Genomic DNA, 16,998 nt, shown 5'->3' on the forward strand with positions numbered 1-16,998 from the left:
CGCACAATTAGTTCCTCCCAGCCCATGCACAGCTTCAATCATACCAGCTACTCTATAGTACTCAGGGGCCCCTCACCTTGAGCCCGCTGCTTTCTGCTTCAGAGCCTGGGTCCACGCCGGTGACGTAAATGCCCAGGCCATACTCAGCTCCCCCTCGGATGGTGAGGCCCAGGGACCGTCCATCTTCCAGCACCAGATTGACCTGATCAAGGAAGAAGAGATGGCATTTAAGGGCCTAGAGGAACTCAGAGAGTAACAGGTTGCAGAACCACCACCACTACCTCCACTTACACCCCACACTCTGCCACCACAAAATGCAAAAAGCTCTGGGGCTGCTCCTACCCAATGACAGCCTGATGGGAGGTCAGTGCCTGCTGCCACCCCAATTCAGGGCAGCTCTGCAGGGCTCCTGAGCTCTGGAGCTCCTAGGTGACCATCAAGGTCTCTGCTGTGATGCACCACAGGCCAGCCTTCCTCTCTTACCACTACACCCCTCATGCCATTAAAGTGCCAATCCCAAGGAACTGCATCATGGCTGCAAGAAATGGCCACAAGCCAGTAACTTCAAACAGCGTTACTATCTCAAAGTCTAAAGTGGGTCCACTACAGTCCTTCCAGAAGCCCTAGGGAAGAATTTGCCCTGACTTTCCCAGCTTCTAGCAGCTCCCAGCATTTCTCATTGCATCGCCCTCTCCTCCATCCTCAAAGCTATGGTGGCATAGCATCTTCTAAAATAATCTCTCTCATTTTCTCTCTCCCTCTCCCTCTCCCTCTCCCTCCCTCTCTCTCTCTCCTTCTCTCCCTCTCTCCTCTCTACCTCCTCCTAGAATTTCACCACCTTTTGCTTACTCTGACCCTTCTGTTCCTTCTTCCAAGGCATCAGTGATTACACAGGACCCACCCAGATGATAGGCACTTCTCCTCATCTTGAGATCTGTAACCTAGTCACACTTCTAAAGTCCTGTGTGCTAAGAAGGGGACCAATTCACAGTTTCTGGAGAGGAGACAGGAATCATTTTTACAAGGTCCTATGAGCCTCTTCCAAGGAACTCTTGTCATAGTCTATTTCTAGGAGCCTGATGTCCAGCAGAGCCCCCTAGAAATCTAACAGCATGTGTCTGAAGGCTGAGCTAGGAAGGGAGGATGATGAGTATTTTGGGGACAGTAAGGTATGTAAAAGCTCAGAGAGCTGCACACAGAAGGGCCCTTGGATTCACCTCGGGGTTCAGGTTGACTGAAGTGCATGAATGTGTGTGTGTGTGTGTGTGTGTGTGTGTGTGTGTGTGTGTGTGTGTGTGTGTGTGTGGACAGGCTCAGATTTGGGTTTTAGTAAGACTCTTGGAGGAGTGAAAACAGTAGAGGCAAATTTCAGGAAGCCTATGACAGGTTGACAGGGTTCAGGAGATGGGTCTTAGGCCAAGAGGAAGTCACTGAAGCTGGCTGAGGATCTGGGCAGCTCCGGCCTCAATTCCCCTGTGCTACATAGTTGGACAGCCCTCCACTTCCCAAAACATGCCCTCAAGGCCTAGAACAAACCAAGCCCAGTCTGAGATCTAAACACAGAGGCTCTAGTTCAGTTCACTGGGTGACTTGGACCAATTTCTACTACTATCCCCACCCCGGCCTGGTCCCTCAAGCTCCAGAACTAAAAACTGAGGGTGGGGGTGGGAGGAATAGGAAGAAGCCAAAAGGAGCCCAGAAACATGCAGACAGTAGCAGACATCTACAGCAACCCTCTCAGAATACTAAGAATGAAAACAAATCTCCCTGCCTGCCCACCAGCTCCCCATAAATCCTTTACATGAGAATAAAATGAAGCCTTTAGCACAGAATGGTAATAACAGTCCTACCAGCCAAGGGTAACTGGCCTCAGTACTGGAAGCTTTACCTGCACTTGGCAGCAGACAAAATTCGGCTATAGGAAAGGATACTCAAATATGAGAGGCAGCCTGACAAAATGGAAAGAATACCACTCCCATGAGGAATACTTCTATAATACCAATAACTCACCAACTCAGTCAGTCACTGGGTATACTGGGTATTCCCCAAGTCCAGGTTGTGCTCCATAGTGTACATGCATTATTTTCTTACTTAGGCCTACTCCTCCTCTCCTGTTTATCTTACTATTCCTACCTTCCAAATGAAGAAGTTAAGACTGGATGGAATGAAGTGACACGGCCAAGGTCACATAGCCAATAGGAAGGAGCCAGACATTTAATGATCACATGCTGTTAAAGTTGTGCTTCACTATCCCCCAAAGGCCTAAGATCATATTCTGCTTCCCAGCATGGGGGCAAGACCCTGCTCATCCTCTGCCAGAGCTTTGCTTTTCCCAAGAGAAAAAAAAAAAAAAAAGAGAGAGAATACTGTGAAAAGACCCAGATTCAAGTTCCTGGCCCCTACTAGCAGGACAAAAGCTTCACCAGCAGTAAAGCAATGCTACAGGTGTCTCTTTTATTTCCTCTTCCCACTTAATGTTTCTCTGTCCTACTAAATAAAAAAAAAAAATAATGAATAAGTATCTTTTTTAAAAATAAAAGAAACTGTTACAAAAAAAATGAGAAACCTTCAACCTACAAAGCCACCCCCCTCCCTGCCCTGAACAAGAACCCTGACCTTGACTCCATATATGATGCCATGTGAGCAGCACCTGAAGGTAACATCCACAGACATTTTGGGGCAAAAATATATGAAAAGTACCTAGCACATGGTTGGCATTTGATAAATGACAGTTGCTATTGAAATGGATTATTATGTTCCGGGCATTGTGCTCTGTGTGATGCAATGATTCTTAATCCTCCATCTGACAAGAAAGCCAAGACCATCCCCTAATAGCAGACAGGGAAGATTTAGGTCAAGGTTAAGTGACTCGCCCAAGGTCATAAGGTCAAGAGGTTCTGAAACCTCAGCTTGATACTGTCAGCTATAATCAGAAATGTGTGTGTGTACATATATATATATATATATATATATATGTTTTCTTCCAATTCTCCCCCCGCCCCATGCTTCCTGGCACTAAGCTCCTGAAACCCTCATAAATCCCTAAGCAGTAAAAGCAGTGGGAGCCCCTTCTGCTTCAATGATATGATTCTGGTTGAGCTCTGGAGGGTAGATGATCATCAAAAAAATCAGGCCATGATTAGAAAATGGAATTTTGAGCCCTACCTTACCTCACCACCTCCAGAGAGGGAAGAGCTGCTGGAAGTGTAGTGCAAAATTGATCAGACCTACATGAGGTATGAAGTCACCATGCAATTCCCAGCAGACTGGGAGTCAAGAGCTTCTGGAATGATGAGAAGGTGGGTGGACAGGGAAGTGGATTCTTTCCCTGAAGAGGCTAGGAGGCCCCACTCCTGTCTCACTGGTCATTCCCAACTGAATGTTGGTCTGCATCCCCCTCCATACCAAGTATACTGTTTTTCTGAGTTCTGTAAGCCACTCCAGCAAAACAATCAAACCCTAAATCTTCATCTGCACTATTCCAACCTTTAGGTTCATGATTAGTTAACAATTTGTATGGCTTTATATGTTAACTCTTTTTCAACCACCAGATTCCAGATGCTACCATGATGCCAAGTAGACTTCCCTGGGAAGACGACCCCAACAATGTGTCCTGGAGCCCTGATTCCCCACAGACCCACCCCACTAGGGAAAGAGAGAGACAGGCTGGGAGTATGAATCGACCTGTCAACGCCCATGTTCAGCAGGGAAGCATTTACAGAAGCCAGACCTTCCACCTTCTATACCTCATAATGACCCTGGGTCCATACTCCCAGAGGGATAAAGAATAGGAAAGCTATCAGTGGAGGGGATGGGATATGGAGCTCTGGTAGTAGGAACTGTACCTCTCTTATCCTATAGTCTTGTCGGTGTTTCCATTTTATAAATAAATAAATAAATAAATAAATAAAATCATACCCAAAAGGGGGGTCATGAGGTAAAGGCTGAATTACAGATAAATGGCACAGGTAAAAGCCAGGATCTGAAATGGGCACCTGAATTGGAGGGAAGGAAGGAATTCTCATGGCATGGAGCCCTTTCACCCATGGGATCTGATACTCACTCCACACAGGCAGCATCAGAATTTAGACTACAGGACACCCAACTGGCATCAAAGAATTGCTTGCTATAGAAAAAGCCTTCCTTACCCCCACCGCCACCACACATACTGCAGTACATAAGCACCTGGCTTCAAGGCCCTGGTTCCCACCTGCAGGGAGAAAGATTCACAAGTGGTGAAATAGGGCTGCAGGTGTCTCTCTGTTTCTTTCCCTCCCTTCTCAATTTCTCTCTGTCTCTATGCAATAAGAGAGAGCAAGAGAAGGAGAGAGAGAGAGAGAGAGAGAGAGAGGAAAAGACAGGGGGAGGGGGGAGTGTTGTGAGTGGCATCTTCAGTGTGAAAGTGGAGACCTGGAGAACTGGAGGCTTTGCTTTGCTTAGAACCAGTCCCAAAGTCATACCCAGCCCCAAAGTCCCTGCTCCTTTTGTAGAAGATCAGGTCCTAGTCTGAAGGAAGAACAGATCCGATCTCATTCTCCTGCTGCTGAGAATTCACAAACTTGGGGGAGTTACCTGACTCTGAAGTCTGACTGTTCAGCTCAGAGCAGGGCTGTGGAAGCCTGAAAGCAGTGCAACGAGATGTGTCCCTGTGCTCATGGACAAATGACCCCCAAAGGAGTGTGAAACATTACTATCATGCTGCTCTGGCCCCACTGCTGCCCTGAGCAGATCCTAGATGCTGGCAGTGATGGCTGGAGAGAAAGCAGCCACTGAAACTGAACACAGGCTGGCATGAAGTGACAGTCAGCTACAGGACTGAGCGGTGGGTTCTTCCCTCTCCCACGCCAGAAGGGAATGGAAGACAGAGGGGTGACAGAGGGTGACTCTGCCACCCCACCTGCTGGCTGTGCAGCTGGGGGCAATTCAGTCCTCACTTCCAGGCCTCTCTCTACTCATCTGGGAAATGGCAATACTGGGACTCTCTGTAAGTAATTCATAAATGTGGCCTAACAGCCATGTGCTTCCAGGGAACCACAATGAAATCTAAAAACTACACATACATCCATTGGGAGCTGGGGAAGGGGGCATCACCCAATTAAAAACCCCTTCTCCAGTGAAGAAAGACAGAGACAGAGAGACACAAAGAGAGAGAATATGAGAATGAATAGAGGCCCAGGGAATGACCCTGCAGGTAAAGCACATACCTCCTATGCATGAAACATTAGGTTTAATCCCCAGCATACAAGAGGGAAAAAGACACACACACACACACAAAAAAAATAGGTGAAGAGGGGCCAGGTGGTAGCATACTCAGTAGAGTGCACACATTACTTACTATACTTGAGGACCAGGGTTCAAACCTTGGTTCTCACCTATAGTGGGGGAAAGTTTGATTAGTTGTGAAGCTACAATTATTTCTCTTTCTGTCTCCCAATCTCTCAACTTCTGTCTCCATCAGAAATAATAAATTAAACAAGTAGTTTTTAAAAATCAGGCAAAGCTCTCTGGATGATGAAATGCTTTGGTGTCCTCCCACTGCATAACAATATAAAATAAAAATTGAGCTAAGGAGTATTAAAATTTTGGGTATGATTGCTGATTCCATATGAAAAATAAAGGGAGCAATTGAAATGTTAAATGCAGGAGCCAAGAAACAGCTCACTAGATAAGAGTGCATGCTTTGCTTTACCATGTTCAAGGACATAGGTTTGAATCCCACCTCCCTCTTCTCCCCCTCCCCCCCATCTCTAAGAATGAAAAAGCAGCCCAAATTCCAGTTTGGGAAAGAAAGGAAATCAATCAAACAAACAAAAAAACCTTGAGTCTGCAGCTCCTTGGTCTGTCTCAAGAAGAATGTGAGTTATCTGCCCAGAGAGAATGGCATCAGTGCTCTAGACCTACCCTGAACACTTTTAAACTTGGAAGTTGCCCTTGACTAGGATGAGCAGTACCATTACAGACTCTGGAAGCTCCATTCATTTGCACATTAATCAGAACCACCACTCTTGAAAATGAGTTGCACCCTCTTTTCTTCACCAGACTTTGTTAGATTTTATCCTTGCTCCCACCAGGCAGAACACTCAGAACCTCAGCTGTCTGCAAGTAAAGCTGCTTCCAGATACACTCCAGGAGTTTCACTTTCTAACAAAGTCCCAAGACCTATACATAGACCAGGTCCTATAAGATAGAGCATATGTTCACATGTATCCATAAAATTAGGGCAAAATATATACCTGAAAGCAAAAATACACAATAGTCTGTAGTGAGTCAGTATAACGTTCATAATGAAATAGAGTCTACTTAGACTTAGATACCCTCCTCACCTACTTCCTATTACACTTCCCTCACTCACTCCAAAGCTAACCTTAGCAAAGCAAGGACTGCAAAAGCTAAATAAGGGCAAGAGACTGGCATACTTTAATGATGACTCTTTAGTCACTATCAGGCCACCCCATCAGCTGGGGTCCTTTTCTTTTTTTTTTTTTATTGTTGTAGTTATTATTGATGTCATTGTTGTTGGATAGGACAGAGAGAGGAGGGGAAGACAGAGAGGGAGAGAAAGACAGACACCTGCAGACCTGCTTCACCGCCTGTGAAGGGACCTGCCTGCAGGTGGGGAGCCGGGGGCTTGAACCGGGATCCTGACGCCGGTCCTTGAGCTTAGCGCCACCTGCGCTTAACCCGCTGTGCTACAGCCCAACTCCCTCAGCTGGGGTCCTAACTGGGGAGTCCAGAGATTCCCAAACAGACATGATGGGCCTAGACCTCAAATAAACCCCTCTCTCCATTGTTACCGGTCATCTCTATCAGGAACAACAGAATAGACCCCTTTGTGGGCCCCCCACAGCACCCTGCCCTCAACTTGGATCAACAACAGTAGAGTATGTTCCATCCTCCAAAGGGAGGCTGGACAACATACTCTATGCTACACCTGAGGAAGACGGGTCGATATCAGGGCAGCTTGGAATGTTCCTACTCATGACCACAGAATGTGAAGTTGGATCTATAGGGATGCAGAGGTCACATAGGCTCCTAAGCTGAATATGGGCCCCTGATCACATCAAATCGATGGGGTTTACAGTCAACAATACTTACACCCCTTTCCCATATTAGGGAATACTCTTCCCTGATCCAGCTTTCTTTCCCTTTTCCAGTTATGACATCATCTCCCCAGACAATAACTTGGATTCACCTGCATATCATATGTCAGGCTAGGGTAAAAACTAATAAAGTCATGGGCCCTTTTGGAATACACTTAAAATAGACCTACTAGCTATTTACAAAATGGAGACCCCAAATCTTTATCTGAATATTCTAGCCTTTAGGTTCATGATTAATCAACATTTTTTTTGGCTTTATATGTTAACTCTTTTTTCAGCCACCAGTTCCAGATGTTACCATGATGCCAACCAGACTTCCCTGGACAGATGACCTCACCAATGTGTCCTGGAGCTCTGCTTCCGTAGAACCTCACCTTACTAGGGAAAGAGAGAGGCAGGCTGGGAGTATGGATCGACCTGTAAATGCCCATGTTCAGCAGGGTCCATACTCCCAGAGGGTTAAAGAATAGGAAAGCTATCACAGGAGGGGATGGGGTACAGGTTCTGGTGGTGGGAATTGTGTGGAGTTGTACCCCTGTTCTCCTATAGTTTTGTCAAGGTTTCCTTTTTATAAAGAAAAAAAAATAAATAAATGAAAGGAAGAAAGAAAGAATGAATGAAAGGTAGGAAGGAAGGACTATATAGCCATCAAGGGGACTACCTCAATACTTCACTTATCTTTTTTCTCTTTTTAATAAGCAGATAAAGAACAAAGGCAAGATGCCCTGACCATAAGATTCTGGTTACAACATCCTACTGTGGTTTAGGAACTACTCCATACCCCACCTTTCATCTAGTCTTAGTACAATACTATTCAACATTACATCCTTCAGGACAAAATGGATAGAACTGAAGATGATTATGCTTAGTGAAATAAGGTGAAAGACAACTACTAGATGGTTTCAGTCACATGTGGAAATAGATAAATAGTTACGTCTACATAGTGCAAAAGGCAAGGACCCGTGGAAGGATCCCAATTTGAGCTTCCAGCTCCCCACCTGAAGGGTGGTCACTTCACAAGTGGTAAAGCAGGTCTGCAGGTGTCTATATTTCTCTCCCCATCTCTGATTTCCCCTCCTCTCTCCATTTCTCTCTGTCCCATCCAACAACAAGAACAGCACCAACAATGGGAAAAAAAAAAAAAAAGGACACCAGGAGTAGTGGATTTATATTGTGCAGGTCTAGTGATAATCCTGGATAAAAAAACAAACAAACAAAACAAACAGTTACTGAACTCGCTCTCAGACTATGGGAGAATGGCAAAGAACTTTGGCAGTAGGTGCAGTGTGAATTCAATGTGAAACTTTGTACCCCTAACATCCTAGAATTTTGTCTTTTAATTGTTTTTCCTTTACTTTAATAGAGGCAAAAAAAAAAATTGAAAGGGGGGGAGGAGAGAGACTCCAAAGCCCCAGCTTGTAAAACTCCACTCTTTGTAGCTGGAGACAAGAGGCTTGGATGCGGGCTTTTTGCACATAGTAATGTGTGCACTAAACCAGGTGTGCCACAATCCAGCCCCAATCTTCAAATTTTGTGAGCCAATATTTAGTCATTCATAAAAATAATGAATCTTAAAATGCTCTTCCCTTCTGCCAGCTAGTCAGGCAGTCCTTCCCTAGTATATAAAGATCCAGAAAAAGGAGTCAGAGAACTGAAAGGGTGGAAGGAAAGGTCTTTCTTTCTTTCTGGAGGCTGCACCCTGAGTCCTTGGCTTTAATTCTGTGGATGTCAGAATGCTGTTCACCTTTCCAGTGATTCTTGCTTTGAGGAAGTGAGTAGGATCACTTTCTGCTGCTCACAACCAAACGCTCACATGCCAGAAGGTTCCTGTGTCGCTAAGTGTGTCTCTAGGTCTCAACAAAAAAGCAAATGGCCCCATCCAAAAATGGGCAGAGGATATGAACAGAACATTCACTACAGAAGAGATCCAAAAGGCTAACAAACACATCAAAAATTGCTCCAGGTCGCTGATTGTCTGAGAAATGCAAATAAAGACAACATTGAGATACCACCTCACCCCTGTGAGAATGGCATACATCAAAAAGGGCAGCAGCAACAAATGCTGGAGAGGCTGTGGGGAATAGAGGAACCCTTCTGCACTGATGGTGGGATTGTAAATTTGTCAGGCATTAAGCCAGCTCCCCCTGCTCCACCCTGATTTGCTGATACTATGGCCTATTTACATAATCATTGTTTTGCCAGAAAGGTCCCCACCCTTCCATTCCTTTGATTTATCTTCTTTGAGACCCGCCCTGCCTGCAGGATAACATTAATCCCACCAGTTAAACCATTAGCAACAGTTGCTAAGGAAGTTTATACCTTCCCAGCCCACTTTTGCCTTTCTCCACCCCTTTTCCTAGCCATTTCCATACTGACTTGCCACTTCCGGTTCTATCATATAAAAGTGTTCTCTCTGATCAATAAAGGCTGCAATACCTAGAGCAACATTTTTGGTTCCTGAGTCATCTGTCTCCCACATTGCTGAGTGAGTAGCAGCCCAGGCTGGCTCCAGTCGAATTCTCTCCAACCCAGAGAGTACGCACCCAGGAAGATGCACACCCACGCTAGCCCAGCATAAACTGGTCCAGCCTTTGTGGAGAGCAGTCTGGAGAACTCTCACAAGGCTAGACATGGACCTTCCATATGATCCAGTAATTCCTCTCCTAAGGATATACCCCAAGGACTCCATAACACCCAACCAAAAAGATGTGTGTACTCCTATGTTCATAGCAGCACAATTTGTAATAGCTAAAACCTGGAAGCAATCCAGGTGCTCCACAACAGATGAGTGGCTGAGAAAGTTGTGCTATATATACACAATGGAATACTATGCAGCTATTAAGAACAATGAACCCACCTTCTCTGATCCATCTTGGATGGAACTAAAAGGAATTATGTTAAGTGAGCTAAGTCAGAAAGATAAAGATAAGTATTGGATGATACCACTCATAAACAGAAGTTGAGAAAGAATAACAGAAAGGGAAAATCAAAAGTAGGATTTGACAGAATTTGGAGTAGGGCACCAAAGTAAAAACCCTGGGTTGAGGGTGAGGGTGGATGTTCAGCTTCACGGGGTGTGGGAGGGAGGAAAAGAGGGGAGGGTTGTGGGGGGGAGGGAAGAGGGTAGGGTGGGACACGGTCTTTTGGTGGTGGGAATGGTGTTCATGTACACTCCTATCAATTTGTAATCATATAAATCACTAAGTAATATGAGAGGGGAAAACTTGATTGAATGTCTCAAATTTTTTATATAACAGACTGAGTCTTTTTAATACATAGGCTGAGTCTGATATGTTGACTCTCTTAAAAGCTTAGGCTAGGGAGAACAGAAGCAATCAGTGGCACAGCTATATACAAATAATGTCAAAGGACATAAATTATGGTGATGTTGTGTATGATACAGCAAATCCTAGCAAAGGGATATTTCAAAGTAAACCCAATTGCCAAATAATGTGATTATAGCAATAACTATCTATTGTCTTCTTAAACCCTAAGACAGCAGGAACCTCAAATTTCCTCTTTAGAGCCTATATTTCCCCCAATACTGGAACCTACAGGGTGGGACTCACTTTCCTCCATGCTTCTCTCAATTCATACAAAATGATATTGCATCTACCGACCCCAACCTAATCAACGCACCGAGTACCACCTCAGTGTGCTTCACTTCTGACTGTGTCCAGAGACATCAGGCATGGAATGTCAGCCCTTCAGCCTCATTACTTGGGTAAGACCTTTCCTTTCATAGTATTCTCTAATTCCATTCCAGGAGGTCCTCTTCCTAACAAAATCCCAAAACCGAGATATAGACCAGGTCCCGTAAGATAGAGCATATGTTCACATGTATCCATAAATTAGGGCAAAATATATACCTGAAAGCAAAAACACACAATAGTCTGTAGTGAGTCAGTATAAAATTCATAATGAAATGGAGTCTACTTAGACATAGATACCCTCCTCACCTACTTCCTATTACAGTTCTCTTACTCACTCCAAAGCTAACCTCATCAAAGCAAGGACTGCAAAAGCTGAATAAGGGCAAGAGACTGATAAACTTTTTTTTAACTTTTTAAAATTTATTTTAAAAAAGGAAACATTAACAAAACTATAAGATAAGAGAGGTACAAACTCCACACAGTTCCCACCACCAGATCTCCACATCCCATCCTCTCCCCTGACAGCTTTCCTATTCTTTATCCCTCTGGGAGTATGGACCCAATGTCATTGTGAGATGCAGAAGGTAGAAGGTCTGGCTTCTGTAATTGCTTTCCCTGCTAAAAATGGGCATTGACTAGTCAATCCAAACTCCCAGCCTGAAGAATGGCATATGTTGGGCAGCCCCCCTGCTCCATCCTCCATTTCTGACACTATGGTCTATTTACACAATCATTGTTTTGCCTGAGAGATCCCCACCATGTTATCCCCTCTGGGTATTGCTAATTCCTGCCAGTTAAAACCATCACAACAGTTGCTAAGGACACTTCCACCTTCCCAACATGCCTTTTGCCTCTCTCTACCCCCTTTCCTAGCCATTTCCATTTCCGACTTGCCACTTCCAGTTTTTATCCCATAAAACACACTTCTGTTCCTGGTTTCGCTCTCTTTTCTCTCCCGCACCCCAACCTGAAGAAGGGCTGGTGTGCAGAGCGGGAGGCGGCAATTGCGGTTTGGTGCCACGTGGCCTAACCTGCTGTGCTCATGCCCAACTCTGGGACCCCACATCAATAAAGAATTGTATTACCGTGCCGCCACAAGTCCCTGGATCCTCTCTCCTGCCTGCAACACTAGCCCGGCAGGCATACTTTAACGATGACTCTTTAGTCACTATCAGGCCACCCCATCAGCTTGGGCCCTATGCGGGGAGTCCTGAGATCCTAAACAGACATGATGGGCCTAGACCTCGAAAAATCCCTCTCTCCACTGTTATTACCAGTAATTCCTATCAGGAACAACACAATAGATCCCTTTGTGGGCCCCCATAGGACCTTGCCCTCAACTTGGATCAACAACAGTAGAAAATGTTCCATCTTCCGAAGGGACAATATACTTTATCCTACACCTGAGGAAGAAGGGTCCTGATATTGGGGCAACTTGGAACGTTCCTACAGAATGTGAGCTCAGATCTAGAGGGATGTAGAGGTCACATAGACTCCTATGCTAATTATGGGTCCCAGATCACATCAGATCGATGGGGTTTACAGTCAACAATATTTATACACTTTTCCCGTATTTGAGAGCTATTCTCTTCCCTGATCCAGCTTTCTAGTCCTTCTGCTAGCCATGACACCACCTCCCCAGACAATAATTAGGATCCACCTGCATATCAGATTTCAAGTTCTGGAAAAAAAAAAATAGTACAATAGCCATAGGCCCTTTGGAATATAACTAAAATATGCCTACTAGCTATTTACAAAATGGAGGACCACCCTCCCCCCCAAACACTTCATCTGCACTATTCCAGCCTTAAGGTCCATGCTTGGTCAATAATTTGTTTGGCTTTGTATGTTAACTCTCTTGTCAACCACCAGGTTTCAGACGCTAGTATGATGGGGACCATACTCCCCTGGACAGACAACCCCACCAATATGTCCTGGAACTCTGCTTCCCCAGAGCCCTTCTGCACTAGGGAAAGAGAGAGGCAGGCTGGAAGTATGGATCAACCTGTCAACGCCCATGTTCAGCAGGGAAGCAATTACAGAAGTCAGACCTTTAACCTTCTCCATCCCACAATGACCTTGGGTCCATACTCCCAGAGAGTTAAAGAATAGGAAAGCTATCAAGGGAGGGGATGGGATACAGAGTTCTGGTGGTAGGAATAGTGTGAAGTTGTACCCCTTTTATCCTATGGGTTAATCAATGTTTCCTTTTTATAAATAAAAAATTAAAGAAAAAAAATGAAAAGAAAACCCTTTGTTGAGAACTTGAGGGAAAGGACAAAACTTCCCAACCCCAAGTCTTTTCTACCAGAACTAAGAAGTTCCTCTGGCCTGGATGTGGCAAGAGGCAGCCTGCCCCACCCTCCTTCTGCCTCCAGTTCATCTACAGAAGTTGAGGTGGGTAGCTCACCTTTTTCTCATCCCCGCTTTGCAAGAGGTGCAGAGTGCTTCTCCGATCCCCTTCACACTGCCTCAGGGCACTGCCATGGGACTGAGGTAGGCCAGAAGGTGGGGAGATGCTGCGGCCCTGGGGGTCTACCCAGGTATAGATGTGATTGGTAATGTAGCCCCCCGGGACACGGCCCGCTGAGTACACTGATAGCACCAGCTTCTTGGAGCCCTTAAGAGCCTAGAAAGAGAGAGATGCATCATGGTTAGTAGGAAGGAGCCCCCTCCCATCACCCAGGTCTGGATCCCACACAAAGATGAAGGGGGTAGCACCTTAGGTCCCTCTTCTTGTCTAGTCCTCAGTTCTGAAAAGAAAAAAAAGAAGGAAAAAAAGAACATCTGTTCCATTACTACCTTAAGGTGCTACAAACAAACAATCTGATTTCTTAGCATACTGTGCAGAAAAGAATTAACTGAGAGGTCGAGGGCCTGCCATATTTAGAAAGGCCTACTTGACTTTGCATTCCCATAATGTCACTAGATGATTTCCTAATTGTCCATTTCAGGTAGCCTATTCCAGCACAATTATAATCTCAAATGTTCAAACTACCAAATTATTTTCTGACAAAGTCTAGTGAAATACAACATGTCCTGTTGTCCTCTCTAAAATCAAAGGTCCATGTGATAGCTGATGAGAACTAGATTCTAAAATTTGAACTTAATCTATTTTCATATGAACTATGTATCTACATACCAGTAATTAAACATATTTCAAATAATATAAATCTGTCTACATAGATGGACAGATCAGAACAAAATAGAAATTTAGATTTAAACTATTGAAGTCACTTGTGGAGTATGTCACTGAAACACATTTTACATAACTAAATGTAACTGGGAATTAAATAATTTGGTATCTGCTACCCAACCATGAAATTCATATCCTATTCACAAAATTTTAGCTGGAGAATTCAGCAAGTACACACTCAACATTTAAAGCTAGTCTCATCAGGTGGAAATTTTAAAACACTATAGAAGAAGGAGATGATTTGTTGCAGTTTCCTAAAAAAAAAAAAAAATTCTTTAGAAAAGGACAAAATAATGTAGATTATAAATAAAGGCATTGACTGCAGAATATATACTGTTTTGACACATATACTACAAAATATATAGTATATAATGTAATATAAACCTATATACTAACATACTGACAATAGTTCCTTATTGCTTCTAAAGGAGCTGTATGTATGACACTGCTCTCCACTAGACAAGCTTTATCTCCTGAAACCCTCATAGAATCCAGTCTTATTATAGAGAAGAGATTCCATTGTGCAAATTAAGAAATGCAGGGCAGTGGCCAGTCCACATAGGTGAAAAAAGAATTCATCTCCCATGGCAATAAATTTTGAGTGTAGATACCATCTTCCTTCTACATTTTCAGTCTGGAGATAGAACAGCCAAAAGGAAAGATAAGATCCAAACTCTGTACCATGGATAGAAGCTGGAGTCAGCCATGTTGCTTTCCCTCAATGCATTTGGAACTGAACTAAAGCCCTTTATTCAGGGAAATGGTAAATTAATACTAGATTTAAGAGTAAATACAGTGGTCCAGGAGATAGTGCAGTAGATAAAGCATTGGACTCTCAAGCATGAGGTCCCAAGTTCAATCCCTAGCAGCACATGTACCAGAGTGATATCTGGTTCTTTCTCTCTCTCCTCCTATCACTTCTCATGAATAAAACCTAAAAAAAAAAGTAAATACATCCTGAAACTGGAGCCACTTATGCACTTATGTAAATTATAGTACCTGCAGGGAATTAATTCATGCTACTGTCAAAATCACTACAAAGAGCCTGTGACACCAGATATGTGATGTATTGTAATGTTAAGGGCAAAAAGATAGACAATTTTTTCTTGTGGTATCATCTGTTATAAGAGAAAAATCACAGAATAAAAACAGAAGAGCAATGTGCCAAGACACCAGTTGTGCCTCTCTCTAGGTGATAGGATTATGGGCAATTATTATTATGTTCTTCCTGTTTCTCAATATTTTCCAAATGTTCCAGAATGAGAGTATGCTGCCTTCATCATCAGAACAGTAATATGCCCACAAGGGAAGACGGGATTATTTATCTCTCAGGTCCTCTCCAAGCTTTCCCAAATTTACTACAATCAGTTTTACTGACCCTCCCCCACCCCAAAGATCCTGACAGACCTGAGAGGCCTCCGGAGGTTAAGCTTTCAAGGACAACAGTTAAGCTTTCAAGGACAATGGGACACCTGGTTAGGTGAAGGACACTCTGCTATTTGAACCTCTCCTGGAGGAGGCAGAGTGAACCAGGAGGCACTAGGTCCCTGAACTCTACATGTAGGCTCAATGCCAGCCCCCAGCAGAGGGAGTGCTCCCAAATTCTGATTAAAAAAAAACCCAAAAAACCCCAACCTTCTGAGAAGATGAGCAGGGAAAGATTTACAGTGTTCTTTTAGAGTTCCCTTGGACTCCCCTGACAGAGTAGCTGGGAAAATAAAATCTCAGTTAGGGTTGAGATGTAGGAAGGAGAAAGCTGAGCTCAAATGGGCTTCTGTGGAGTAAAGTGGAAAGTGGGTCTCAGGGTACCGGCAGCACCAGCAGAAGCCTCTGAGCTGTGGTGCCCTCCATGAGGTCTTTCTGGCCCTTTTTACCTGCCCACTACTTCCTCCTCAAGAATTTTGCCCACTGTTCTGAGGCTCTTCCAGATGACCTGCCTCTCTCTCCACTCCCCAAGTAGCCTAAGCACTATTAATTATTTGGCAGACCTATTATGAGCTAGACACAAAGAGAACAAAGTGAGCATATCAGCCTCAAGATACTCGCAACCTGGTTAGAGTAAGGTTTTACTCAACACACAGTAGGTCTTTGTGTTGCCTGGAGTCTGATGAAATAAAGCTTCACCAGACACACAGTAGGTATTTATGGTGCCTGAAGCCCCTTAAAGCGGCAAGGTTTTGTATGGTGCATAGTAGGTCTGTATAAAAGCAATTAGGAATGAAAGCACCCTAAGAAGTCAGAGCATGCAGACCTCATCTAGACCTCATTTTATTCATCTGATCTGGCATTGCAATTAGGAACAAAGGATGGCAAATGGAAAGAGCACAGACTATGTATGGCACTAGGAAGACCTGGAGTGAAGTTGCACTCCTGTCACTTGCTGGTGGAGAGTCCTTGGCCATCTGACTCCTCTCTCAAAGCAGTATATACAGGAAAAGCAGCACCTACCTTGCAGGATTGTGAGAGCTGAGACAATGTCCCTGTGGTGCAGAGCCTTTGCATACAGTAGGGACTCAGCAAACCCCACAATCCACTACTCATTCTCTTTCCTCGGTTTGAGAAAAAGACCAGGTGTGGAAAGGCATTGTAGAGTCAAAAAAGGGAGGTGGGGGAACCATGGGAAACCAACATGTAGAGGCATCATTTGTATTCTGTATCGCCAGCAATAGTGGAACTCTCTTGGTTAGTTCTATAAATAGTCAAGCAGCAACCTTGAGAAGGGAGAAGAGGTTAATGCCTCTGATGAGAACACCACGGAGAACTGATGCCAGAAAGGGCCTGGGAGGTCACTGAGTATCCCACGCAATGCTGACCCACAGTGTTTCACAGAAAGGGACCCTGAGAGGCAGGGCCAGGGAGTGACAGAAGGAGACTAGTATCTGGTCAACTCCAGATACAGGAGGCCAGTCCAGGGCAGGCCCTTTTTCCTCAGAACCTGAGTCCTCAGAGTCCTCAGTACAAGTGTTCAGAAACACAGAAAAGCTGCAGCCACTTCTACTTATGAGTATTCTGGAACCTCCAAAAGTGGCTTTTTGGGGAGGAGTACATG

The 16,998-nt window shown here is 44.4% G+C and overlaps 1 protein-coding gene across 1 annotated transcript in view; it reads right to left on the reverse strand.

Annotated features, from left to right (window-relative positions):
* The window catches only part of WHRN (whirlin), a 138,353-nt gene that overhangs the window by 92,312 nt on the left and 29,043 nt on the right, over positions 1-16,998 (reverse strand). Inside the window, exon 2 of the mRNA XM_060200024.1 lies at positions 77-202. Coding sequence (XP_060056007.1) covers positions 77-202 — 126 coding nt within the window. The remainder of the gene's footprint in view (positions 1-76; positions 203-16,998) is intronic.

The sequence above is a fragment of the Erinaceus europaeus genome, chromosome 10 (assembly GCF_950295315.1).
Source record: "Erinaceus europaeus chromosome 10, mEriEur2.1, whole genome shotgun sequence".
Taxonomy (NCBI): Eukaryota; Metazoa; Chordata; class Mammalia; order Eulipotyphla; family Erinaceidae; genus Erinaceus; species Erinaceus europaeus.